The following is a 24,622-nucleotide window of genomic DNA, read 5'->3' as shown; positions in this document are numbered from 1 at the left end:
TAGGGCTGTTGAGCACTTGAAATGTGGCTGGCCTGGGCTGAGATGTGCTGTGGATATAAATTACACTCTGAATTTTGAAGGCTTACTGCAGATAAAAGAGTGCAACATGTCTCACTAATCCTTTTAAAATATGTTTTACATGTTGATATGACAATATTTTTTTATTTATTGTCACTTTATACAAGTAATTTTTCTTAGGACACATTCTCTTCTTTTCCTTTTTTTTATTCTTCTCTGAAGTAGCTCAGGTTAATTTTTGGATGAAAATATTTAATCTCCATTGCAAAGCAAGCCATTCACATGAAGGTGCCTTTCTTTGCTCAGCCTGTAAAACTAAGCATTGACTTACTGTGTGGACTGGGAACTAGAAGCAAGCATTTAAAGTACTTTTCTTGTCTTCCTGCTTTTACTTTAAAATATCCATAGCGTTTGAAAAAGTAATATAGTAGGGGAATAAAGTAAATGGTTTTCTAGCCCAAGTAAAACCATCTTTCATTTTATTATCAATTAAAAATTTGAAAGGTCTTGGTAAATGCTTAGTTTCCCCGGGCAGGTGTCATTTCCTTGTATAAAACTAAGCAAGCCAGAGGGGACTACCCCCAAAGAGTTGTTCTTGCTTACATTACATTTGGTTCTTTCACACTTGGTGTGGTATTTATCTCTCCTGGCTCTTGACTACTGATTGAGTACCTTTACAGTCTCTTTTTTTTTTTTTGCCCCCACTCAGCCTCATGTAAACCCTACTTTATTGTTCTGCTGAACTACTTACTGAGTTAGGTATTATATACTGCTCACAGAAATTAGGGAATATTTTAAAATGAATATGAAGTGATAAAATATCCTTTACTTTTTTTTTTTTTAACAGAGAGAGAGAGTCAGAGATAGGGACAGACAGACAGGAACGGAGAGATGAGAAGCATAAATCATTAGCTTTTCGTTGCGCGTTGCGACACCTTAGTTGTTCATTTATTGCTTTCTCATATGTTCCTTAACACGGGCCTTCAGCAGACCGAGTAACCACTTGCTCGAGCCAGCGACCTTGGGTCCAAGCTAGTGAGCTTTGCTTAAACCAGATGAGCCTGCGCTCAAGCTGGCGACCTCGGGGTCTCGAACCTGGGTCCTTCCGCATCCCAGTCCGACGCTCTATCCACTGCGCCACCGCCTGGTCAGGCAATATCCCTTAATTTTTGTGAGCAGTGTATATTACCAGCACTGGATATTATATAATAGTAGTTATCATTGAGTGCTTACTATCTCATTAATCATCCTCCCAGTAATCTGAGAAGGTATTAATCAGTTTAGTAGATGAGGAAACTAAAGCTGAGGGTGATTACCTAGGTAGTAAAGGTAAAGCTCACATTGTGACAATTTTTTCCTCTTCTGAACCTAAAGCACATTGTGTTTCCACTATGATAAATGACCTTATAAAATACTTTCGCTTTACCACTCAATCACTTTTGTTGGCTTGTCTTCCTTAAATAGCATGACTCCCTTTGGGACTGACTGCATCTTTGACCTTTTCCATCCTGTGTGACCCTTTTGGTTGGCCGTATCTAAATTAGTAGCTTTATTTACCATATATTTACTGATGACTCCAAAATTTGTTATTTCTAGTGTCAATGTCTATCCTAATACATATAAACAAATGCCTGCATCTTAGACACATGCCTGTGGATATGTTATAGATATCCTCTACACCCAACATCTCCTAAATTATTGCTGAGTTTACTCCTTTTATTCTCTCCCTCAGTTAACAACAAGGGCAGTTATCCATTCATTCACTCAAGGCTGAAATCAGGGAGTCAGACTGCTGTTTTCCTGAACTTTGACATCCAGTCAGTTACCAGATCCAGAGGAGTCCATCTCTGAGAATTTTCTTTTTTCCCCTGTTCTTTCTGGTGCATTTCATTTATTAGGAAACAGCATCATTATCAAGTTCCTCCCCTAAATACAGACAGGTTGTATATAGCTCCAGCCCCTGCCTCTTATCCCTGGGGCCTCCCAGGGGCCTGCAGCCCCTTCCCACAACTTCTCTGGGCTGATAGACACTTAGGATATGTGGATCTGTGATTGGTGGGATCCCACACTTCAGACACTAGAGTTGAGAAATTGTGTAAGAATTTCTTGAATTTGTCTTTTCCTCTCAAATTTTATGAGCCCTTGGTATCATATTTATATATATTGAATTTTATGTTCCTATGAGAAACTTTGAGTGGAGATATCTGTCTGGGCAAGATAGCTAAGGAGCTTAGGAGAGAGATCAGGGCTAGAAGCCCATATTTTAAAATAATCAGATGGATATCAGTTGTAAAATGAGAGGAGGAAAATAACCCAGAGAGTGTATGGGGTGGTAGCAGGGTCAAGAGCATAGCTTCACCTAACATTTTGTAATTAATTACATGGTAGAAAAGGAACCGGGGGTGGTGGTGGTGGTGGTGGCAGACATTGGGGAGTGAAGAGTGTGATACAGTGTGAATTACAGAGAACCAGACTATATATTTACCTTTGTCCAAATAGGTACTTTACTTTCCCACTTCTTTATATTGGATTAGGTTCTTTCTCTGCATCGTGTGCTGTCTTACTATCTCTGCCCATCCAAAGGATACCAGCCATTGGGGCTCAGCTCACATGCCTGTGTCCTTGAACCTTCTCTGATCTCACAGCTGAATGACTTTCTCTCTCTAACTTCTCTGTACTAGAACATGCTTTTTCTGGCTTGCTTTCTGCACAGATTGCATGTTCTCATGTATTACATTTATATTTTATATCCTTATAGATGTGTATTCTCAAGGTCATTATGGTCTGCCTCACAGAAATTATTATGGATTCTTCCTCTTATAAACTCAGTGAAAATTTGAGAGGATTAGTAAGTCTAAGCTCTTTTGCTATGACTAGCAAAAAGGTAGTATTAGTATTAAAAATTTAGACAAATATCTAATATACTAAATATACTAAATATCTAAAATATTCTATTCAGAATCTTCTATCTAGACTTGATTATTGTACAAAAATTAAATTTAATGCATTACAGTACAAAGCTAGAGTAATATTGAATATATATGTAGAAAAGATGTTTGATTTTTAGTTGGTCTAATATAAATCTGTGGTTTATGTATTTTTTAAAAAGTTAAAGTAGTGTTAGGAACATCAACAGAATGTTTTAGGGAAGTAACAGGTTCAGATATTGTGGCCTGGGCCCATCATCAGCAGAGGTAACCCAGACTATTTCAGCCTTTGGCACAGGAGACAGACTGGGCTGCTCTAGTGGGAAAGAGATTTGAGTTTGTAGTCAGAGGAACTGCATTAAAGTTTTAATCTTAGTAGTTATAGGTTCTGAAACACTAGGCAATTTGTTTTACTTCTCTGAGCCCTTGAATTCTCATCTAAAAATTATGAAGGTACTTCTAGGTCTTATATTAAGGACGTAGTCAGGTGGAAAGTACTTTATAAAGTCTGAAGTGCTAGGCCAGTGGTTGGCAAACTCATTAGTCAGCAGGGCCAAATATCAACACTACAACGATTGAAATTTCTTTTGAGAGCCAGATTTTTTAAACTTAAACTATATAGGTAGGTACATTGTTATTAACTTAATTAGGGTACTCCTAAGCTGGCCTTTGCTAAAAATGTCCTCAATCTGATAGAGGTATGTTCGCTGAGGTCGACCCTTCCAACTCTCCCATCCACACTCGTCTTGTACACTTGTTTCGTCTATCTCCTTTTATTCATCCTCTCTGTATGTCCAAACCATCTCAACATACCTTTCTCAGTCCTCAACACTACATCTTCTTTTCACTCCACAATGCTCCCTAAAATTAACTTAATAAACTTTACTTAAAGTTTGAAGTCTTAGTTAAACTATAGGTACATTGAATAAAACTTGGTATCATACTTAATAATAATATTTATTGATAAAATTAAATTGTAAAGTATCCATAAAATTAAATCATGACAATGACTGACAAACACTGATGTGAACAATGGCCTTGCATCTCCTTGGAAAGTTTGGGTAAGTCAGGGTTGTATGTTGTTGTTTTTAATTTTAGGCACGATTCCAGATTCTCATCAATAAGACGACTTCTCAATTTACTTTTTTTTTTTTTTTAATACAGAGACAGAGTCAGAGAGAGGGATAGATAGGGATAGACAGACAGGAACGGAGAGATGAGAACCATCAATCATTAGTTTTTCGTTGTGACACCTTAGTTGATCATTGATTGCTTTCTCATACGTGCCTTGACCATGGCATGGGCCTTCAGCAGACTGAGTAACCCCTTGCTTGAGCCATGGACCTTGGGTCCAAGCTGGTAAACTTTGCTCAAACCAGATGAGCCTGCGCTCAAGCTGGCGACCTCGAGGTCTTGAACCTGGGTCCTCCACATCCCAGTCCGACGCTCTATCCACTGCACCACTGCCTGGTCAGACTTTTTTGTTTTTTGCTTGTGAGAGAGACAGAGTCAGAGAGAGGAACAGACAGACAGGAAGGGAGAGAGATGAGAAACATCAATTCTTCGTTGCGGTTCCTTAATTGTTCATTGATTGATTTCTCATATGTGCCTTGATGGGGGGGGGGGGGGGCTACAACAGACCGATTAGCCCCTTGCTCGAGCCAGCGACCTTAGGCTCAAGCTGGTGAGCTTTGCTCAAACCAGATGAACTCGTGCTGAAGCTGGCGACCTCGGGGTCTTGAACCTGAGTCCTCCATGTCCCAGTCCGATGCTCTATCCACTGTGCTACCACCTGTTCAGGATTAATTTACTCGCGATAAGGTTCATCCTTGAAAACGATTCTTTGCATGAATATGTAGACCCGAATAAGGAAAGAACAGCAAATGCTAGTTTTTTCAGCTGATTTTATGAGTCAGGAATACTATTCCAAGTGTTAAAAATCAGCATATCTTCCTTCTTCAGGTCTTTCAAAGCAGACCACTTGTGCTGTGAACTAAGTTCACATTTGTTTTTCTCCAGTATTTCTGTATCAGCACAAAGATGTTCAAATTTTGATCTCCATAATTCTTTATTTTTTAAATCCAGCCATTGCATTTCAAAGTTGCCAATGTCAATATTAAAGGGAGAAAAATTTATTTCTGTTACAGTAGCATTAAGCGGGTTTTTTTTAACAAAGGCGTGGCTGTTTCTGAATTCCTGAAACCTGTTGAGAAAAGCTTCCCTCATATATAAAAGTGTTGTTTTGAAATAGCAAATGTCAATATCAGAATTATTTTCTTGGTGATGTTTCAGCAGCCTTGGAAAGTGAATCAAAATTTCTCTTTCAAAATCTTGAGCAAAAAGAGATAATTTGTTTTTGAATGAAATAACTTATTCTAATATCGAAAAAATTGTGTTTCCTTTCCCCTGTAGTTTACGATTGAGCTGATTTAGATGAGAGGTAATGTCTACTATGAAATAAAATTTTTGGATCCACTGATCGTTTGTTAGTTCTGGATAGTGAACACCCTTCTCAAGGAGAAATGCTCTAATTTCTGTTAATAAGGAAGTGAAACATTTCAAATCATTTTCTCTTGATAACCAACATACCTTGTTATGCAGCAGAAGATCTGCATACTCACTTTCTATTTCAACAAAAATTATTTAAATTGGAGATGATTAAGAGCTTTAGCTATAATGGAGTTGATAATCACCAATTCCATAACTTTGCAAATTTCTTCTGGAAATGTCTGCGCACAAAGCGCTTCTTGATGAATGATGCAATGGTAAGTAAGTATCTTGTGATTAATTTTTTCCTTTCAAAATAGCAACAAACCGGTTTCTTATGCTGGTCATACTTTTCGCCTTGTCTGTTGAAATTGAGACAATTTTATTGACTGGAATACGATGTTTTTCAATGCATTCAGTTACAGCATTTGGTATATCCTCTCCACGTGTTTGACCTTTTAGTGGCAATAATCCTAAAAGTTCTTCTTTAGGACCTGCAGATGAAATAAATTGTACAAAAAGTGAGACTTGCGCTGTATCATTTATGTCACAAGACTTGTCAACTGCTATTGATAAAGCTGAAACCAATTTGTACCTTCGACTTGCTGGTTGGTTATATTCAAAGACATTTTGACTGTTCTATTTTTCACTGTTTTAGCAGACAATGTTAACTCTTTAATTTTTTTAGAATATCTATCTGCTTTGTTCTTAAAATCTCAAAATAGCTCTTATGGATGCGTTTATAAAACAACTTTTTACGTATTCGCCGTCTGTATATGGTTTTCCTCTCTTAGCAATCTCTTGACTAACCACAAAACTTGCAATATTAACATTGTTGGAAGATTGCATCCAGTAATTAAATACAGAACTTGATTTTTCTTGACTCTTCTGAAGTTCCTCAACTGCTTTCTTCTTTGCATCACCGACAGTATATTTAGTACTAAATGACACGTGTTTACTTGTAAAGTGTCTCTCCAAATTTGATTTCTTGTTATGCGCCAATTTTTCCTGACAAATAAGACAGGTTGGAAGGCCATTTGAGTTTTGAATAAATGCGAAAGTCTTGGTCAATTCAACTTTAAATTCACGGTTTTCATCTTCCGTTTTTCTTTGCTGCTTCTTTGTAGCCATGTCAGACAGGGCACCTAAAAAATGTTTCATTTTATCATAAAGCCACCAATACAAAATAATTATAATTCTTAAATTGATTGATGACAAAAATACCTTTAGGATTTGCAGCTGGTTGGAAAAATACAGGTAACTTTATGCTTTGAGTAGGTACTTTTGTCACCTGTGTGTGATTTGTGGACGTGACTAGCACTAACCACTGCACAATGAGACTGCTGACTGACTGGCTCAATCAACTCGTGCATGAATCGCACGCCTCCCCTGCGCTGCGTATCCCGAGGCCCGCTTGTGCCGCGTCTCCCCTCGACCAGCCAACACCCCTGGCGCGTACCTGCACGCCTGCACGTGGTATTTTGTGGAAGAGCCACACTCAAGGGGCCAAAGAGCCACATGTGGCTCACGAGCCTGGTTTGCCGACCACTGTGCTAGGCTATCAATGCTGGTTGTTGTTACCATCATTTCCTCTGATAAGGTGTCTAGTCATAGTCTCCCGTCTACTTGGAACAAACCCCACTAAGCATAAACTCTTTCTTTGGAGTGACTAGCTGCCACCAGCCTGAGGAGGGAAGATAAAGTAGACAGAACAAAGCAGAGCGTAATGATAATACTAACATAGGTATAAACCTTTGTATAATACTTTTAGTTTTGGAAACAACTTTCATGTGTATTATCTCATGATTTTAGAGTAATGGGGAAGGTAAAATGAGAACATTGGACAAAGAGGGACATATCCTGTATTGGAATATAGAATACAATAATAAGGTTGATTTTCTTGTGTAGTAAGGAAACTGGCTCTGGACAGAGTCCAGAAATGATTTTACTAACATGAAAAAAACTTTCGTAGTTGAAGTAAAAATTCATAAGGGTGAGAAAATGTGTGCAAGGTAAGTTTGTGTATCTTTCTGTAATGATGGCTTTATTTAATTTTAAAAGCTTTCTTCTAAATGAAACATATATTAGAAGCAATTATTTTAAAAATGGTACTCATACTTGGACATTTCCAAGGGAAGTATTTTGAAGGTTAGAAACGTTTGTTAGAAGATCAATCTCATTTCAAATTCCATACAAAGCAGTCATTTTCAAAATGATGACTGAAAAGCAAAATGAGGAAGCTGCACTTATTAAATGCATTTCATGTCCCTAAGTTTTCCCAGAAGCCCCTTGAAAGGTTCTTAGGAACTTGTTGCTCCTAATTGTGCCTTACTTCCTTAGAACAGTGAAGATATTTCTTTATTTGCTAATTTGCTACAATACTAACATTGTAGGCATTTATGAATATTTTAAGATGTAAAAAAAACTGTATTGGGCATTATGAACTTTACTATATGAAATATTTTGAGATAGTTGTAGCTGAGTGAATAATGCATATTTTTTAAAAAGCCTAATGCTGTATTGATTTCTCATTTAATAAATGCTTGTGATTATTTCTCTACAAAGTTGGACATCAGTTACTTGCCAGGAATAGACTATCCTTGTATTACACTATTACTTTTCTAAGAATTATATTTCATATGCACTTCTCTCCTACAGTATTTTCCCCATAAATATAAGCAGGTCAGAAGTTTCTGATCTTAATATGTTTCAGGTATTGGATTTTTAGAGGTATGTTGCAAGACTAGACTGACCAGAAGACCACAGATTGGGGAGGTGATCTTGAAACTATAAGATGACTGGTGACTGTGACATGAGACATTTACTGTTGTTAACTACCATTATCATCACCCCTTCACCCACTGCAGCTAGCACATCTGTTTTATCCAAGAGGGATAGTGGCCTTTTTTATCTCCTTCTGTTCTGTCTCAGGGGCAGGATGTCTCTCTGTCTCTGTAGTCTTTCCCATTTATATTAGATTTCTTTCCCAGTTTACTGCTTGGTTGGAAGCTTGGATTTGGCTTCTGAGTTTAGTTTGAATCACTGATTCTGTGATTTTTGAGCATAAGTTCGAATAGCAGTCAGAATTCTGTTAAATTTTATTTGGGAAAGGGTGAGAGTACAATTTTTAGTAGTGTGCAATATATAGTAAAATGTGACTCTTTGCCTTTTCAGCCAAAGATGTAACTTACATATGTCCATTCACTGGTGCTGTACGAGGAACTCTGACTGTCACGAATTATAGGCTGTACTTCAAAAGCATGGAACGGGTAAGACTTGTTGGGTTGCATTTTGATGTGTACATGTCTGTTCTTTGCAGTTTTAGTCATTTTTGATTATTTTTAATTAAAGTGTTACTAATTAGGATTTTTTTTTTTTTTTTTTTTCATTTTTCTGAAGCTGAAAACGGGGAGAGACAGTCAGACAGACTCCCGCATGCGCCCGACCGGGATCCACCCGGCACACTCTGCCCACCAGGGGGCGATGCTCTGCCCATCCTGGGCGTCACCATATTGCGACCTGAGTCACTCTAGCGCCTGAGGCAGAGGCCACAGAGCCATCCCCAGCGCCCGGGCCATCTTTGCTCCAATGGAGCCTTGGCTGCGGGAGGGGAAGAGAGAGACAGAGAGGAAAGCGCGGCGGAGGGGTGGAGAAGCAAATGGGCGCTTCTCCTGTGTGCCCTGGCCGGGAACCGAACCCGGGTCCTCCGCACGCTACTAATTAGGATTTTTATCAGCTATAATTGTACAGTATCCATTGCTCAGTTTTGTTTTTTATTTCCTTCCTTAGGATCCGCCATTTGTTTTAGATGCTTCTCTTGGTGTGATAAGTAGAGTAGAAAAAATTGGTGGTGCTTCTAGTCGAGGTGAAAATTCGTATGGACTAGAAACTGTTTGCAAGGTAAATGTCATCATAATATGTATGTAGTTTTATTTGGTTTGAAAAACTTTCTATTATTTAGACCCTCTGTTTAGAAACTGGTTTCTAGATATCAAATGGATTTGCACTAGAAATGTCATCCTAGTAGAAAAAAACAACATTTAGGTGTAATAAATAGCTGATCTGCCATGAATTAGACTTGAATTTCTTTAGATACAATAAAAGGTACTTTCACATTCATTATTTCATTTTGAGCCTCATAAAAATCTTGAAATAAGCATGGTAGACATTTTTACCTTTAATTTACATGTTAGAAACATAAGGATCTGAGCAGTTAAGGCATGGCACTTTGTGATGGAAGAATTGGTAATGATATATTCATTATCACTTGTCCTTCCTCTTTTTAGTTCTCATAATTTTTTGGCTTCTGAAACAGAGGTTGGGAAAACTTGATATTATCGACCTTCCTGCTTTCTTGTCTGATGTGCATTCTTTAAATGCATGGATACTTGAATAAAACTTAGACTGTTACAATTTTAACAGTCTTAGATATTTAATCCATGTGCCACTTCTACAGACCACTGTTCTGCTTATTGGGGCCTAAGTAACACCTGCACACATCTGAGTTCTAGTCCCCTTTTCCTTTCTTCTGATCTGCAGTGCCAACAGTAAAAGCAGCACTGCATGCATAACTTGCAAGGTACTATTGTATGCTAGTCCTAGAAGTTTTGTAAATCTGTTATTAAAGCTAATGAGTTAGTAGGTATTTTTTGCTTTCCCATTGTAGTCAGAATGGCTCTGGGTTTAATAACTGTCAACCATATGTCAAGCACATTGTCTCCTGATCACTTTTCTGTAGTATAATAGTAAATAGAGCATAGACTACAAGAGAAATTGAAATCTTGATCATTTTAAGTAGAAGACCATTAGCAAGCCCAGACATTTGTAGGGTTTCTGCTGTGGTACTTTGAGAGATCTTTGTTGCTACAGAGTGCATATGAATATCCCTACTAGTTATAAAGATATTTTCTGAGGAAAAACAAGATATGAGCTTAGGTTCCTGACCATGATTGTTTTAAATGATGGTAGAGTTAACTAGCATTCTTGTTTGGGGTCAGCTATGTAATAAAATGTTCTAATTTTTTTATGTACTGTAGGTAGATTGTGGTGGGTTGTTTGTGTTTAGTTTTATAGAATGGTGGGGTATAATAAAGCTATTTGGATTTCTTCCTAGATTAAAACAAATAAAATGAAGTCTTGAAACTACTCTTTTTTGAGAGAGAGAGAGAGAGACAGGAAGGGAGAGAGGGGAATGGGAAGAGAGAGAGATGAGAAGCATCAACTCACAGTTGCGTCGCTTCAGTTGTTTATTGATTGCCTCTCATAAGTGCCTTGACTGGAGGGACTCAAGCTGAGACAGTGTCCCCTTGCTCAAGCCAGTGACTTTGGGCTTCTAGCCAGTGACTTTTGGGCTCTAGCCAGCGACCTTGGAAGCATGTTGATGATCTGACGCTCAAGCCAGTGACCCTGTGCTCAAGCTGGCAAGCCTGTGCTTAAGCCAACAAGCCCATGCGCTATCAGGCATCCCCAAACTATGGCCCGCGGGCCACATGCGGCCCCGAGGCCATTTATCCGGCCCCCACCGCACTTCCGGAAGGGGCACCTCTTTCATTGGTGGTCAGTGAGAGGAGCACTGTATGTGGTGGCCCTCCAACGGTCTGAGGGACAGTGAACTGGCCCTCTGTGTAAAAAGTTTGGGGACCCCTGCTTAGCTGGTGAACTCTGGGTTTCAAACCGGGCCCTCAGCATCCCAGGTTGATGCTCAGTCTCCTGTGCCACCACTGGTCAGGCCGAAATTATTCTTAATCTCATATTTTTTTCTTAGTGGTGTTAAGATATCAGTAAAGAACATGAATATCTACAATCAGACTGAACATAGAAAATTGCTTGAGGACAAATAATGGAAGGAAACCTTGGTCTTTATATCTGACTGTAGAGCCTAGAAGATGATACCAAGCAAGCTGTTCAAAGTTTTTCTGCTGGTAGATGGTTGAAGAACTTAGACATGGAGTGGAGGAAGACCTGTAGGCAGAGTATGGTTCTATTGGTTTAGTAGCAGGAGACTTGGAGAAAAGCCAGTGAATTGAGTCCTGGGAAGAAAGCTGAAGTAGGAAAATAATCACCAGGCCCAGTGAGAATGCAGAAATACAAAGACAGGTTTTTAATAGGGAAATTAATGACAGAAAATGGGTTTTCACAGGGAAGGGACATGTGCTGACAGTATGTTATTAGTCATGATATTGAGCTTTCAGATACAATAGTGTCTCTAATCTCCAGTACCCACCTTCACTGACCTGTCTGGAATTCGTAAGTGGTGGTAAATTTTCTGTCCTCGGAATTCTGCCTTGTATTAGATTAGAGTATATGGTGTTTATTTTTCTTTTTCTTAGTAAGGTGTTATAATTTCCTTCCTCCAGGAGATACCTGATTTATTTTTGTATCCTCGATTCACAGATTTTAGCATTTTACAAGATAGTTCCAACTTACCTTATTTGTTCATTAAGTAAAAAAATGAGCAAACAGTGATAGATTACTTGGTTCCTAAATCTTTTCTAGGATATTAGAAATTTACGGTTTGCTCATAAACCCGAAGGGCGAACGAGAAGATCCATATTTGAGAATCTAATGAAATATGCATTTCCTGTCTCTAATAATCTGGTAAGATGTTTCTTATCTTTGAAAAAAAATCTGTATTTTAATTTTTGATGTAGCATAAAGAAACTTGTGTAGGCTGTCTAGAATCTCTACATTTACGATCCTGCTTTGCCATTTAACCAGATGTATAATTAAGGTTTTAGCATAATCTCATGGACAAATTTTATTTATTTATTTATTTATTTATTTTTCATTTTTCTGAAGCTGGAAACAGGGAGAGACAGTCAGACAGACTCCCGCATGCGCCCGACCGGGATCCACCCGGCACGCCCACCATGGGGTGACGCTCTGCCCACCAGGGGGGCGATGCTCTGCCCATCCTGGGCGTCGCCATGTTGCGACCTGAGCCACTCTAGCGCCTGAGGCAGAGGCCACAGAGCCATCCCCAGCGCCCCCGGGCCATCCCTGCTCCAGTGGAGCCTTGGCTGCAGGAGGGGAAGAGAGAGACAGAGAGGAAAGCGTGGCGGAGGGGTGGAGAAGCAAATGGGCGCTTCTCCTGTGTGCCCTGGCCGGGAATCGAACCCGGGTCCTCCGCATGCTAGGCCGACGCTCTACCACTGAGCCAACCGGCCAGGGCCTCTTGGACAAATTTTTTAGGTATAAGATGAGGAAACTGGATTAGCTGATTTCCAAGATCCATTTCTATTTACTGATTTTCTATAATTATATGATCTTTCTATCCAGGGTGTACCTGTGATGAAAAGCTGTATATAATCTTCATTAGGGTTCATAATCTTCTTTTTAATTGGGATCTGACAGTTAAGTCTAGCAACTTTAAGAGGACAGGTACTTAACTGAGTTCCTACAATGTGCTATTAATGGTGTTAGGCTCCCCCATTTATGTTTGTTATTTAAATTCCACAGTAACCCTATGGTGGTAATTATTATTTATCTTATTTTAAAGTTGAAACCAGGAGTAGGTAAGTAATTAACTCAAGGGAATAAAGTTTGGAACAGTACTCAAGTTTGAATGTTTTTCATCAATAGGTTTCTGCCATTCTATCTATATAAATTAAAATTTTTTTTTGGCATGCAGCCTATATACCAAGAAGTTTACTCAGTATATTTTAGAATATGTAGCATAAACTTCAAAGCTGCTTAACTCCTGATATCTATAATGTCAAACTAATTATATCAGAAGACATCTTTTTTTGTGTGAAATGTCTTGCATTATTTAGAAGTAAACCTAAAATAGCTACCTATGACATTTGAAGGAAATATGGTGACATGTTAACATCTAATATATCTTGGTGGTGGACCTCTATACTTTTCTACTAGTTTGAAAAATAGAAAAAAATAACCAATGTTTTCAAAACCATAAAACAAAAGCCAAAAGAAAAATATTTAAAAAGGACACTAATGCAAAATGTACTGGGGGTAAAGTAAATGAAAAGTTTGGATTTGTTAAGGATGCATTTCTGATTCATTGCTTCCTTAAATGTCTTTTTAGCTATTAACTGTTTATTTTTTTGTAGCCTCTTTTTGCTTTTGAATACAAAGAAGTATTCCCAGAAAATGGGTGGAAACTATATGACCCTCTTTTAGAATATAGAAGGCAGGTATGTATTTTTTCTTTTAATTTTAATATACTGTGTTCTTTTATTACAATGAACTAAGGAGGAAACAGCTTTATACAGTTGTGTGGTTTTTGTTATTGATATATATATATCATATATTTTAAATGAAGTCTAATCCTGATTTTTGGGCTGCCTTTCAGTTTCTTTAAACTGCTTTTCCTCCTATGTCAATCATCTTTAATGAATCTTTACTGATCTAAGAGTTCATAGGTAACTCAGTTTACTTAAAAAATGTTTAATAATTTTTAAAATAAAGTGGTATATACATTTATATTTTAATACTCTTTCATATCATTAAACATTCTTTACTCATTTTTTCTCTTGGGTATCCTGTAACTTTTTTGTGTATGTGTGTGTATTTTTCCAAAGTGAGAAGCATGGAGGCAGGCAGACAGACTCCCGCATGTGCCTGACCGGGATCCACCCGGCATGCCCACCAGGGGGTGATGCTTGGCCCCTCTGGGGCGCTGCTCCGCTGCAGTCGGAGCCACTCTAGGGCCTGAGGTGGAGGCCATGGAGCCATCCTCAGCGCCTGGGCCAACTTGCTCTAACCTTTTGAGCCATGGCTGCCAGAAAGGAAGTGAGTGAGAGAGAGAGAGAGAGAGAGAGAGAGAGAGAAGGGGAGGGGTAAAGAAGCAGGTAGTTGCTTCTCCTGTGTGCCCTGACCAGGAGTTGAATCCTGGACTTTCACATGCTGGGCTGACATTTTACCACTGAGCCAATCAGCCAGGACCACTTTTTCATAAAATATTATCAGTCATGACTAAGGTGGGTTGGTTTAATATTTGAATGCTTATTAGTCTGATTTAATTTACTACAGTAAGAGATATAGCTGAATCCAATCTTGACATCTGTGTTACAGTGAGTGTATCTTTCTCCTTATTCTTCCTCAGGACACTATTTCCCAAAGAATCCCTATTTTCCAGTACTTAAACTCTACCTGAAATAGCCTTTATTTTCAACTCCACATGTTCACTGTGCTTTCTTGATAATTTAATTGCAGATAGTATTGGTTCTGATGCCAGTTCTGATGTGGTTTGTGTACGGGGTCTTATAAAAAGCATTTTACTATACTCGCATTTGGAAAAACAGGTTGTTGCAGTAAGATTTATTCAGGTTGAAATAGAAGGTTGTTGATAGGTATTTAATGTCTCTTTTCCCTCTGTTTCACCAAGGGAAAAGTCCAGTCTTGTCTTCATTAAGCCCAGGATGAAGACCAAAGTCCAGCTAGTCTGTGCCATGGCTTAGTCCGTATCAAAGCTTCCAGTCCAAATGGTGCTCAAAGTTGGTACTTGGGAGAGTGAGGGCAACAGCCCATGCAACGTGGCTGCTTTTGGAAACAGGCAGGCTTGTTTCCAAGCAGGAAGAGAGGTAGAGTGCTTTGTTAAGTGTCCGTTTATATTTTGGGCTGGGAAAGACTAGCTTTCCTTTAAGCCAACCAAACAGTTTCTTTAAAATTTCAGAAGCTTGTGCTGGTTTCTCCCACTAACCAATCAGGTTCTTCTAGGCTAGACTGACAGGCCTCTGTGGTCGCTATTCTGGCTTCTGCTGCACATGCCTTAAGGTAGAAGCACAGAAACACTTCCCCTGGCACCAGACTGGCAGTGCCTTGGTGGGATTCCTCCCAAACCTGAGTGTGGAGGGCTGGGGCTCTGGACTCAGAGGGCACAAAGGGTTCCTGAATGTGCACTTGAGCCTATGACTACCTTAGCCTTCTAGTCAACTAAGCTAAATAGGATGTTGCAGCTTCTTACTAAAGCAGGCTTTCCAAGCCCAACTAAATTTATAGAATTTAATGTCCAACTGCCTTGCCGTCTTTCCCCGTCAATATCTAGCTACCTGCCCACATTAACACAGACACATTGATTATGTCTTGGTAATTGTTAGATTTTTATATCCAGATTATTCTAGAATTCAGGTATTAAAATTATTAAGCTGTGATTTTTATATTGAGATTTCAAACATGTCATTTTAATTATAAAGCTTTTTATTTAATCACATGAGTCAAGTAAAATTTCAGATTCCTTGTTCAGTTATAAAACCATCAGTTGGCAAAATATGAAGCAGAATATAAAGTAAATGGATCAACTAAAACCAAGATTCTGCAAGTGACATTGTACGATTTTTGCTGACCCAAACATCCATTGTCAAAATTAGCTGGAAAAAGCAACAAGCAAATCTGACAAATGTCTATAGAATTGTAAAAATGAAGAATATTTTTTGGGAATCTGGGCAGAAATTGCTATCTATTCTAGTAGCATTCATCATAGAACTTTGGAAAGTGGATGAGATAACTGTGTCCGAAGAAAAGAAGTAAATTATTATTGAAGAGAAAAAATAAGTTAAAGAGTAAATGAACAGCCATGCACATGCTGAAAGAGAATTATGAAGTGGGAAATGTGGCAGTCAGAATAGCATATTGAACTCTACATTAAATCATATGCCTTATGGTTCTTGACCTACTAGATGAATTTGATGACTTTTTTTCTGCAGAGGTAGACACTTTATTTTTCTCTGAATAAATCAAGCTAAAGTCTAGTGGAAAAGTGTTTGGTTAGAAGACTTTTTTTTTTAAACACATTATGGAAGAAAATGAAAATCTCAGTATAAAATTTAAGACTAAAGAAAAGCATCAGAGCATTCCTTTTTTTTAACTTGTTGAAGTTGGAAGTGGTAATGCTTGCACTCTGTGTAGAGTTCAGAAGGTACTAAAGAGCATGTTGAAAGGCACATAACCTTCTAGGCCAGCCTTGTCCCCTGCGTCTCAGTTCCTTTCCATTTAGGAAATATTGTGACTGGTTATCTATATATCCTTTCAGAGGTTTTATGCCTGCTAATATTTTGTATGTATGCCTAGTATTTTTTTAATGCAGATGATAGCATTTTGTGCACACTTGCTGTGGCTTTTCCTTTTTTTTTTAAAATTCAGTGAGAGGAGAGGAGGCAGAAAGACAGACTCCTGCATGCGCCCCAACTGGGATCTACCTGGCAAGCCCACTAGGGGGTGATGCTCTGCCTTTTTAGCACATTGCTCTGTTGCTAGCAACCAAGCTCTTCTTAGCACCTAAAGCAGAGGCCGTGGCGCCATCCTCAGCTCCCAGGGCCAACTTGCTCTAATGGAGCCATGGCTGCAGAAATGGGGGGAATGGAGAGGGAAGCTAGGGGGGAGGGAGAAGCAGATGGGCACTTATGCTGTGTGCCCTGACCAGGAATTGAACTGGGGACATGCCACGGACCAGCGCAGCTCCTAATAACAGTGCGGAATTGAGGAAACACACTTTGTCAGAACAAAACCAATGGGACCGGGAGGACTCTTCAAACTGCCTGGCAGTATCTGAGTGCCTCACAGCCCCAGTTCGCTTTATTATATAGACCTATGCAAATCAAGGACCCTGATACAAAGTTGCACATCAAAGGCTAAGACAGGAACTCTCCCAAGGCAAAAACAGGATACATTAGTGAAATTTACAAACATCTGAAATAAAGAGTCAGAGGAAGGGCATGTATATTAGTGAAATTTATAAACATCTGAAATAAACAAAGAGTCAAAGGAAGGGCATGTATATTGCTTCCTGCAACCCAAGAAAACAAGTGGAGTGGGTGCAAACACTCAGCATCAAAGCCAAATATGGAGATGGAGGGGGGAGAACTTAGCCCTCTGCCAAGCCTTGAATCTATAATGGCTTTTTGCCATTAACGGTCCACAACATATCCCCCTTTTCTTTTTAATTTGTGTGCTGAGATTTGCACTCATCTGATTTTCTAATTTGGAGGCAGACGGAAAAATACAGAACAAACACAAAATTAGTATAGCCAATGCTAACAGATACCCAAAACAAGTATACTAATACATCACAGTGATTAAAGCCTTTAAGCAAACTCTTTAAGCTAATACAATAAGAATCTATAAAAGAGTAATGTCCTTAAAGTGTTCACCAAGTCCAAGTTGGCACCATCACCATTCCAAATCTCTGCAAATGCAACCCAACCCCAGTTCGGTCCATCAAAAACTGTCACAGGAGTAGGAGTCCAGGAAAAGTCCACATTCAGGAGAAGTCCACATGGCACTGAATTTGCTGTCACACTTCCACACTCTGCAGTTAGTGTCAAAGTCCCAATGACCGCTGCTCCTAGCTGGTAATGACCCAGGTAGACTGGAAAAGCCATTCGCAGCATGCATGAAGACGGAGCTTCTGTTTTCTTTAAAGTGGAAAGATGAACCCAGGGGTCCTATACTGGAGCTTTACAGCCATGGGGTGGTGAGGAGAACCTTGGGATACACTAAGCTGGGTGGCAGAGGTAAATTTGTAAATTGGCAAAAAAGGAAAAAAGGAGCTCTGAATTAGGAGTAGGTCCTAGCCTAAACTATGAGTGGGGCATTGAGGCAGGAGGAATAAAGGAAAGACTATATATTAAAGCAGCAGAAAACAGGACTATCAATACCCACAACAGAGATCTTCGAGGGAAGAATAAAAAACCTGAATATTCAGGCAAGATATAGTTAAGTGGCCCTTGTGTAAATGAGACCAGTCTACCGGCTACTTGGAAGAAATACCACAGGCTCGTCCACAGTGTCGTAGATGGGGCTGACGGCCCTGGGCACCTTTTAGCCTTCAGTGGCAAATCCCAGTATTCTGGGCAAGGTTAGGTCACAGGTGGCTGGAGCAGGGCTGGAAGAGACTGAACCCTCCCTTAGAGGAGCGAGGGGGAAGCCTACCTTCCACTGTCCCTTCTTCCTCACAGCAAAAGCATGTAAGCCTGGCAGGCTTTGGCTCAAATGACCATCCTTTCCACTATTGAAGCAGGGCCCTGATGAAGTTCCAGTTGGAGCGTTGGAGCCTCTGAGGGCGTATACCAAGAGCTAGTATTTTACCTGATCTCCTTTGGGCTTTTTCTGCCTCTTGGTACCTTAAAAGCCATGCTCAGAAGATCTCGCTGAGGGGCTTGAGAGTCCCTATCTGCCTATATATCTGGAGCTATTCGGGAAAAGACAAAACAGTGTTATTAGCTGGAATCAAATTTAAAAAAAGGGGAGGTAGTAGTTTGCAGGACAAAAAATTTGGCATCTCTTGTACATCAGCATTCAAAAGAAACTGTTTGAAGTAAAAAGCGTAACAGGGTAGACCTGCAGGAGCTCCAGGACATGACTTCCCCCCCCTTTCTTATTATTTACAATAGAATCTTCAAGCAAATGTTAAGCACACTTTACAATATTTTGACTTAAAAGACTGCAAGAAATTCTTGACTTTGTTAACTTTTAAGAAAAATAGAGTAAATGCACCTTCAAGCAACATTCCCATACTTATCAAAACACCCCCTTAATATTAATTAACAGGTACCTTAAAGAGTACATATCAAAACTGAAAAATCCCAGTGTGATCTTCATTATTCTCTTATAGTAAAAAAAAAATCTTTACACTTTTATTATGTAAATCTATGCTGCTTCAAGCCTTTCACTTGTGGCCTGGAGCAGCCTGGCCAAACCAGCAAGTCTTTTGGATCCAAAATGAGTGTGCTTTACTTATTCCAAACAAAATTATATTTATGTAGGGAAATGAAATTATCCCCATTTTGTTTTCAGTACTAGAGCCGGCACTTCCAAAACTATTATCATCATTACTTTTCATGTAAGGACTTAATTCAGGCCTTATAAACAAAAACAGACATTATACAAAGACTTCACATACTATCACACAAATCAAGAGTGAAACCCGGGGTTTTAGAGATTAAACTATGGCCTGCTTGATCTTAAGTAGGGCTACCTTAATAGGAACGTAATAAGAATATATACTAAACAGAGATCTCTCTCGAAAAATCTCAAGACGGTCATATGAGATTTCTGTTCAGCAACACCCAAAACAGGCCCCCCTTTCGCCCTCCTTTCAGCAATGGAGCAGAAAGGAAATAAAATGATCTAAAACATTAAAAAATTAGATAATAATAATTGAGAAAGGGAAGAGAGCATAGTAAAATAAGCCTCATACAATTGCTCTTATGAAGTGAGTCTCTCATCTAGAATCATGGTGTCTCACCATTCAGGGATCCACCGAGGAGCTTCAGCAGACCTAGGAAAAACACACATATCCTCGGCCCCATAAGAGAACAGGGTCTGGCCCTTGCCAGATTCCTGTGAGCGGGTCCCTCCATCGCACTTCAGGGAAGGCTTTCCTTGCAGGGTTCCAGAGTCTCTCTTCTGCTAAATGATCCTGTACATCAGTATTCAAAAAATTTAAAGTAAAAAGAGCATGATAAAAAAGATTTGCAGGGATTTCCTAATACTTAAGTTGCTATTTGGCTCCTAACTCTGAACACACCTCACAATGCACTAGCCAAATCAGTAAGACTTAAGGATCTACATTCTATTCTATTTAAATTTAAATAAGCGCTCCTTACAAGTTCTAAAAACATTTTTATTTTTTCTAAATATTAGAGCCAGCATTTCCAATTTTTGCATGCAAAAAAACCTTAATTCAGGCCTTAAAAACAGACACATTTTGACAACATTAAACAAAGACTAAACAAACAAGAATTAGACGAACCAGACAAACCAGAGAGAAACCCGGGATTTCAGAGCACATCCAGATTAGAAAGATGCCTGCCTGATATTAGTCAGGGCATTCTCAGACACAGGGACTGAAGGATGTGACTAAACAAAATCTCCCCGAGAAAATTTGCTCTGGGCAGCTGCTGGGATATTTTCCATAGTCAGATCCAACACAGGTCCCCTGCCTCAACCTCCAGGCAGAGAACAAGAAAGAAACAAAATGATAGCTCAGAAGATTGTAGCCAAAACATTAAAGAAAATCAGACCATGACAGGAAAAGCTGCAACTTTCCTAATACCTGAATCTTCTATCCATTCTCAAATTCTGTAGTTGCTGTAACCGGTGGCTCAGGTTGACTATGCTGAGATTTTTCTCCCTACCTCAACAGCCCCTTCATGAAAGTCCAACTTCCACAGCAAATAATTACCACCGGAGAGACAAGCACAAGCAATCACCTTCCAGTCATTTGGGGGAAGAGCCTTTGCCCTAATAGAATCTAATAAACCAAGTGAAAAAGGGGCAGTAGGCCCATACTGAACACAAGCAAGTTTAAGCTCTTTCAGAGTTTTAAAAGGTACAGGTCTCGCACTAGTCTCCCCATATCATCCTGTATTTCTACAACAGGAAAATGGGTAAAGCCATCATTTATTGTTTCCCCTACATTTCAAGCCTGGTAATCAGCCTGATAAGGGAACGGAGGAGCAGAGGGTTGAATGTAGGAAGGAGCTGAGGGCAGCGGAGGCCCCGCAGCTAAGGCAGCCATAGCAACAGATTTTTCATCCCCCCTGTCATCCTCAGACTCCAAGTTATCCTTGTATTCACATCCCTCTGTTTCCAGCTCACCCTGATACTCTTCAGACAAAGATTTGTCTTCATACAGAAACATTCCTACATAAAGGTCCCTTACTTTTGACCCTATCTGTCCCATATTCTTTTACTCCCAACTACACTTTCCCCAAAAACTTTCTTTACTCACTGTGCGCACTTCACTTTGGGGAGTTCCATCACCTTCCTCCAGTTTTAGTTTCCTCGTACTCATACTCAAGTCTTCTGTTCAGGCGCCATTTGCCGCAGACCAGCGCAGCTCCTAATAACAGTGCGGAATTGAGGAAACACACTTTGTCAGAACAAAACCAATGGGACCGGGAGGACTCTTCAGACTGCCTGGCAGTATCTGAGTGCCTCACAGCCCCAGTTCGCTTTATTATATAGACCTATGCAAATCAAGGACCCTGATACAAAGTTGCACATCAAAGGCTAAGACAGGAACTCTCCCAAGGCAAAAACAGGATACATTAGTGAAATTTATAAACATCTGAAATAAACAAAGAGTCAGAGGAAGGGCATGTATATTGCTTCCTGCAACCCAAGGAAACAAGTGGAGTGGGTGCAAACACTCAGCATTAAAGCCAAATATGGAGATGGAGGGGGGAGAACTTGAATCTATAATGGCTTTTTGCCATTAACGGTCCACAACAGGGACATCCACATGCTGGGCTGATGCTCCATCACTGAGCCAACCAGCCAGGGCCTTGCTGTGCGTTTTTGTGTTTGTTTGTAAAAAGGCTACTGGCATAGTGCCTGAACTTAGTAAGTGCTCAATAAATGTATTTTTTATTATAATATGGTTTCTTTTTCTGTGATAAGTTGTCAGAGCTCATAAAATTTAAAATATATATATATATTTAAAATTCCAACCATTTAATACAACGGCTTAATTTTCTGTAGAATGGAGGGTGGAAAATTTTAAGGGTCTTACTAGGAAATTCTGCATGTTTATGTATATAGTATATATTGAAGGACCCAATTAAAGCTTAATAGTCAGTGTGTTTTTAAAAAATGTTTTAAGTAGTCTTTTTGGCATTGTCTTCTGTTATTTATTTGCTTTTCTAATATGTTTTAGATGAGCAATAGTCTAGTACTGTAATGTAGAAGTGAAAAATTCACTTTAGGTATATAAGTGATAAATACAGGGCAGGGCAAAAGTGGATTTACAGTTGTGAATACGTGAAACACATTTGATTCTTGTAGTAGTATTTATTAATTATTCTATTATTTCCCACACAAACATCTGTGAACCTACCTTTGCCCCACCCTGTATATATATATGGCATTGTGGTGCCTCTCCTCTCAGATATTTTTGTATAGATCAGGGGTCTCACACTCAACTCAGCATGTGGGCCGCAGAGCAAGATCACAGCCGTTCAGCGGGCTGCACTAGGTCTACAAAAGGCAACTGTTACGCAACACTTTTCTCACTGCAGTTGAAAACAAAAAAAAATCAATACGACAAGCACAATCGTACATGCAGTTTACTCAGTGTCACAAAACGACCAGAAACTGTAGTTCGCATCACAACTGCTGTTAACTAAGCTAATATCTAGCTAGGATGCTAGAGAAATGAAAAATACAAGTAGGCCCCTAGGCTTACTTAATTTTATCCAAAATATTTTGAACTTCGTGGATTAGTCTGCGGGCCACACAAAATTGTTCGGCGGGCCGCGAGTTTGAGACCCCTGGTATAGATGAATGGAAGTAAAATCAAGCATCCAATGAAACTGAATGAAACTGTTCTTTTTAAGATGGGCAGTATTTGCAGTCTCATTGTTTCCTTATTATTGGGTATGCTTCACACAGACTGAGCACACAATCAGTATTTAATGACTTAATAAATCTATTAACATAAAATTGAACATCAAAAAGAATGCCTGTTACTACAATAGAATGTCTCATCCTAACAGGCTGGTCACCACAGGCCCCATAACCATTCCGACAACTTACGCTGGATAGTGGAGATAATAGAGATTGGATAGCATGGCTTCTGTTCTGATGTCTTATAATATTTTAGTTGGGCAGTAATTTGTCTTATGTGTTTTTCACATATAGGGAATTCCGAATGAAAGCTGGAGAATAACAAAGATAAACGAACGCTATGACCTTTGTGATACATACCCTGCCCTCTTGGTTGTGCCAGCAAATATTCCTGATGAAGAATTAAAGAGAGTGGCAGCCTTCAGATCCAGGGGCCGTATTCCAGTGAGTGGGAAGCTGTGATGAGACTTTGCAGATGCTTTTGTACTCTTATGTACATGCTGCTGAGATTAACAAATGGGAGGATGGATGCAGGATAATAATAGTTACAGCAGCTGACCAGGCGGTGGTGCAGTGGATAGAGCCTCGGACTGGGATGAGGAGGACCCAGGTTCGAGACCCCAAAGTCGCCAGCTTGGGCGTGGGTTCATCTGTTTTGAGCAAAGCTCACCAGCTTGGACCCAAGGTCGCTGGCTCGAGCAAGGGGTTACTTGATCTGCTCTAGCCCCATGGTCAAGGCACATAAGAGAAAGCAATCAGTGAACAACTAAGGTGTCGCAATGCGCAACGAAAAGCTAATGATTGATGCTTCTCATCTCTCTGTTCCTGTCTGTCTGTCCCTGTCTATCCCTCTCTCTGTCTCAGTAAAAAAATAAATAAATAAATAAAAAAGAAATAATAGTTATAGCAGTGGTCTTTTATGGGGATATTAGAGAATTAGGCAGTGGCGCAGTGGATAGAGCCTCAGACTGGGATGAGGAGGACCCAGGTTCGAGACCCTAAGGTCGCCAGCTTGAGTGCGGGTTATTGAATAAAACTAATACTGGGGAAAAGATTGATTAGAGAAGTGCACAGACTCACATGATTCTTAACTTGAAAACAGAGTTGGTTCTTTGTATTATTTACTGTTTCTTTATCTTAATATACATTCTTTAGTCATAGTGATAAATGCTCTTTTTCTTTAAATCCTAGAAAGAAGAAAATTACAAAATCTTGATGAGTTACTGTGTGCTAGAAAGATCAGCTCAAATAATTTTACATACAAAATCCATAAGTTCTAAAGACAGGCAGTTTTGCTGATATAGTAATAAAAATTTTAAAGTGGGGCTTACTTAGCTCCCTTTTAATGCAGGTTTTCTAGAGATAACTCTTCCCCAAAATCAATGACTTTTATAAATCAATACCTTATTAATGAATTAGACCAAGTTTTCCACATCCAGAGTTGGCTTGAAAGAAAGATGATATTTGATAGCAGCCTGATATATCTTTTCATGGTTAGGCTGCTTATCCAATTAAAAAGCAGTTTTATAGAGTAAGGTTTTTAAGAAGAATTATAGACATAACTATATAGAAGATATGTTGCCATTTTCACCTCCTTTAGGTTTTATCATGGATTCATCCTGAAAGTCAAGCCACGATCACTCGGTGTAGCCAGCCCATGGTAGGAGTGAGTGGGAAGCGAAGCAAAGAAGATGAAAAATACCTTCAAGCCATCATGGACTCCAATGCCCAATCTCACAAAATCTTCATATTCGATGCCCGGCCAGGTGTCAATGCTGTTGCCAATAAGGTGAGATTATTTTCCATTAATTAAGGTTACAGTTTCATGAATCAGCTGAGTTTGGTGGGAGCCACAGTGTAGTAGAAAGAGTTCAGGCTTTTCA

General features: G+C 39.4%; 1 protein-coding gene and 1 non-coding gene across 6 annotated transcripts in view; one reads left to right on the top strand and one right to left on the bottom strand.

Annotated features, from left to right (window-relative positions):
• The window catches only part of MTMR2 (myotubularin related protein 2), a 143,236-nt gene that overhangs the window by 99,116 nt on the left and 19,498 nt on the right, over nucleotides 1-24,622 (top strand). For all 5 annotated transcript variants that reach the window (XM_066370992.1, XM_066371027.1, XM_066371001.1 and 2 more), the window contains 6 exons: nucleotides 8,607-8,701; nucleotides 9,222-9,332; nucleotides 11,928-12,029; nucleotides 13,502-13,585; nucleotides 23,034-23,183; nucleotides 24,340-24,528. In XM_066370992.1, coding sequence (XP_066227089.1) covers nucleotides 8,607-8,701; nucleotides 9,222-9,332; nucleotides 11,928-12,029; nucleotides 13,502-13,585; nucleotides 23,034-23,183; nucleotides 24,340-24,528 — 731 coding nt within the window. The remainder of the gene's footprint in view (nucleotides 1-8,606; nucleotides 8,702-9,221; nucleotides 9,333-11,927; nucleotides 12,030-13,501; nucleotides 13,586-23,033; nucleotides 23,184-24,339; nucleotides 24,529-24,622) is intronic.
• On the bottom strand, nucleotides 12,528-12,603 carry TRNAA-AGC (transfer RNA alanine (anticodon AGC)). Its single transcript has one exon. It is a non-coding gene; the product is annotated as a tRNA-Ala (tRNA).

The sequence above is a fragment of the Saccopteryx leptura genome, chromosome 1, assembly GCF_036850995.1.
Source record: "Saccopteryx leptura isolate mSacLep1 chromosome 1, mSacLep1_pri_phased_curated, whole genome shotgun sequence".
Lineage (NCBI taxonomy): Eukaryota > Metazoa > Chordata > Mammalia > Chiroptera > Emballonuridae > Saccopteryx > Saccopteryx leptura.
This window is presented reverse-complemented; position numbering and strand designations above follow the sequence as displayed.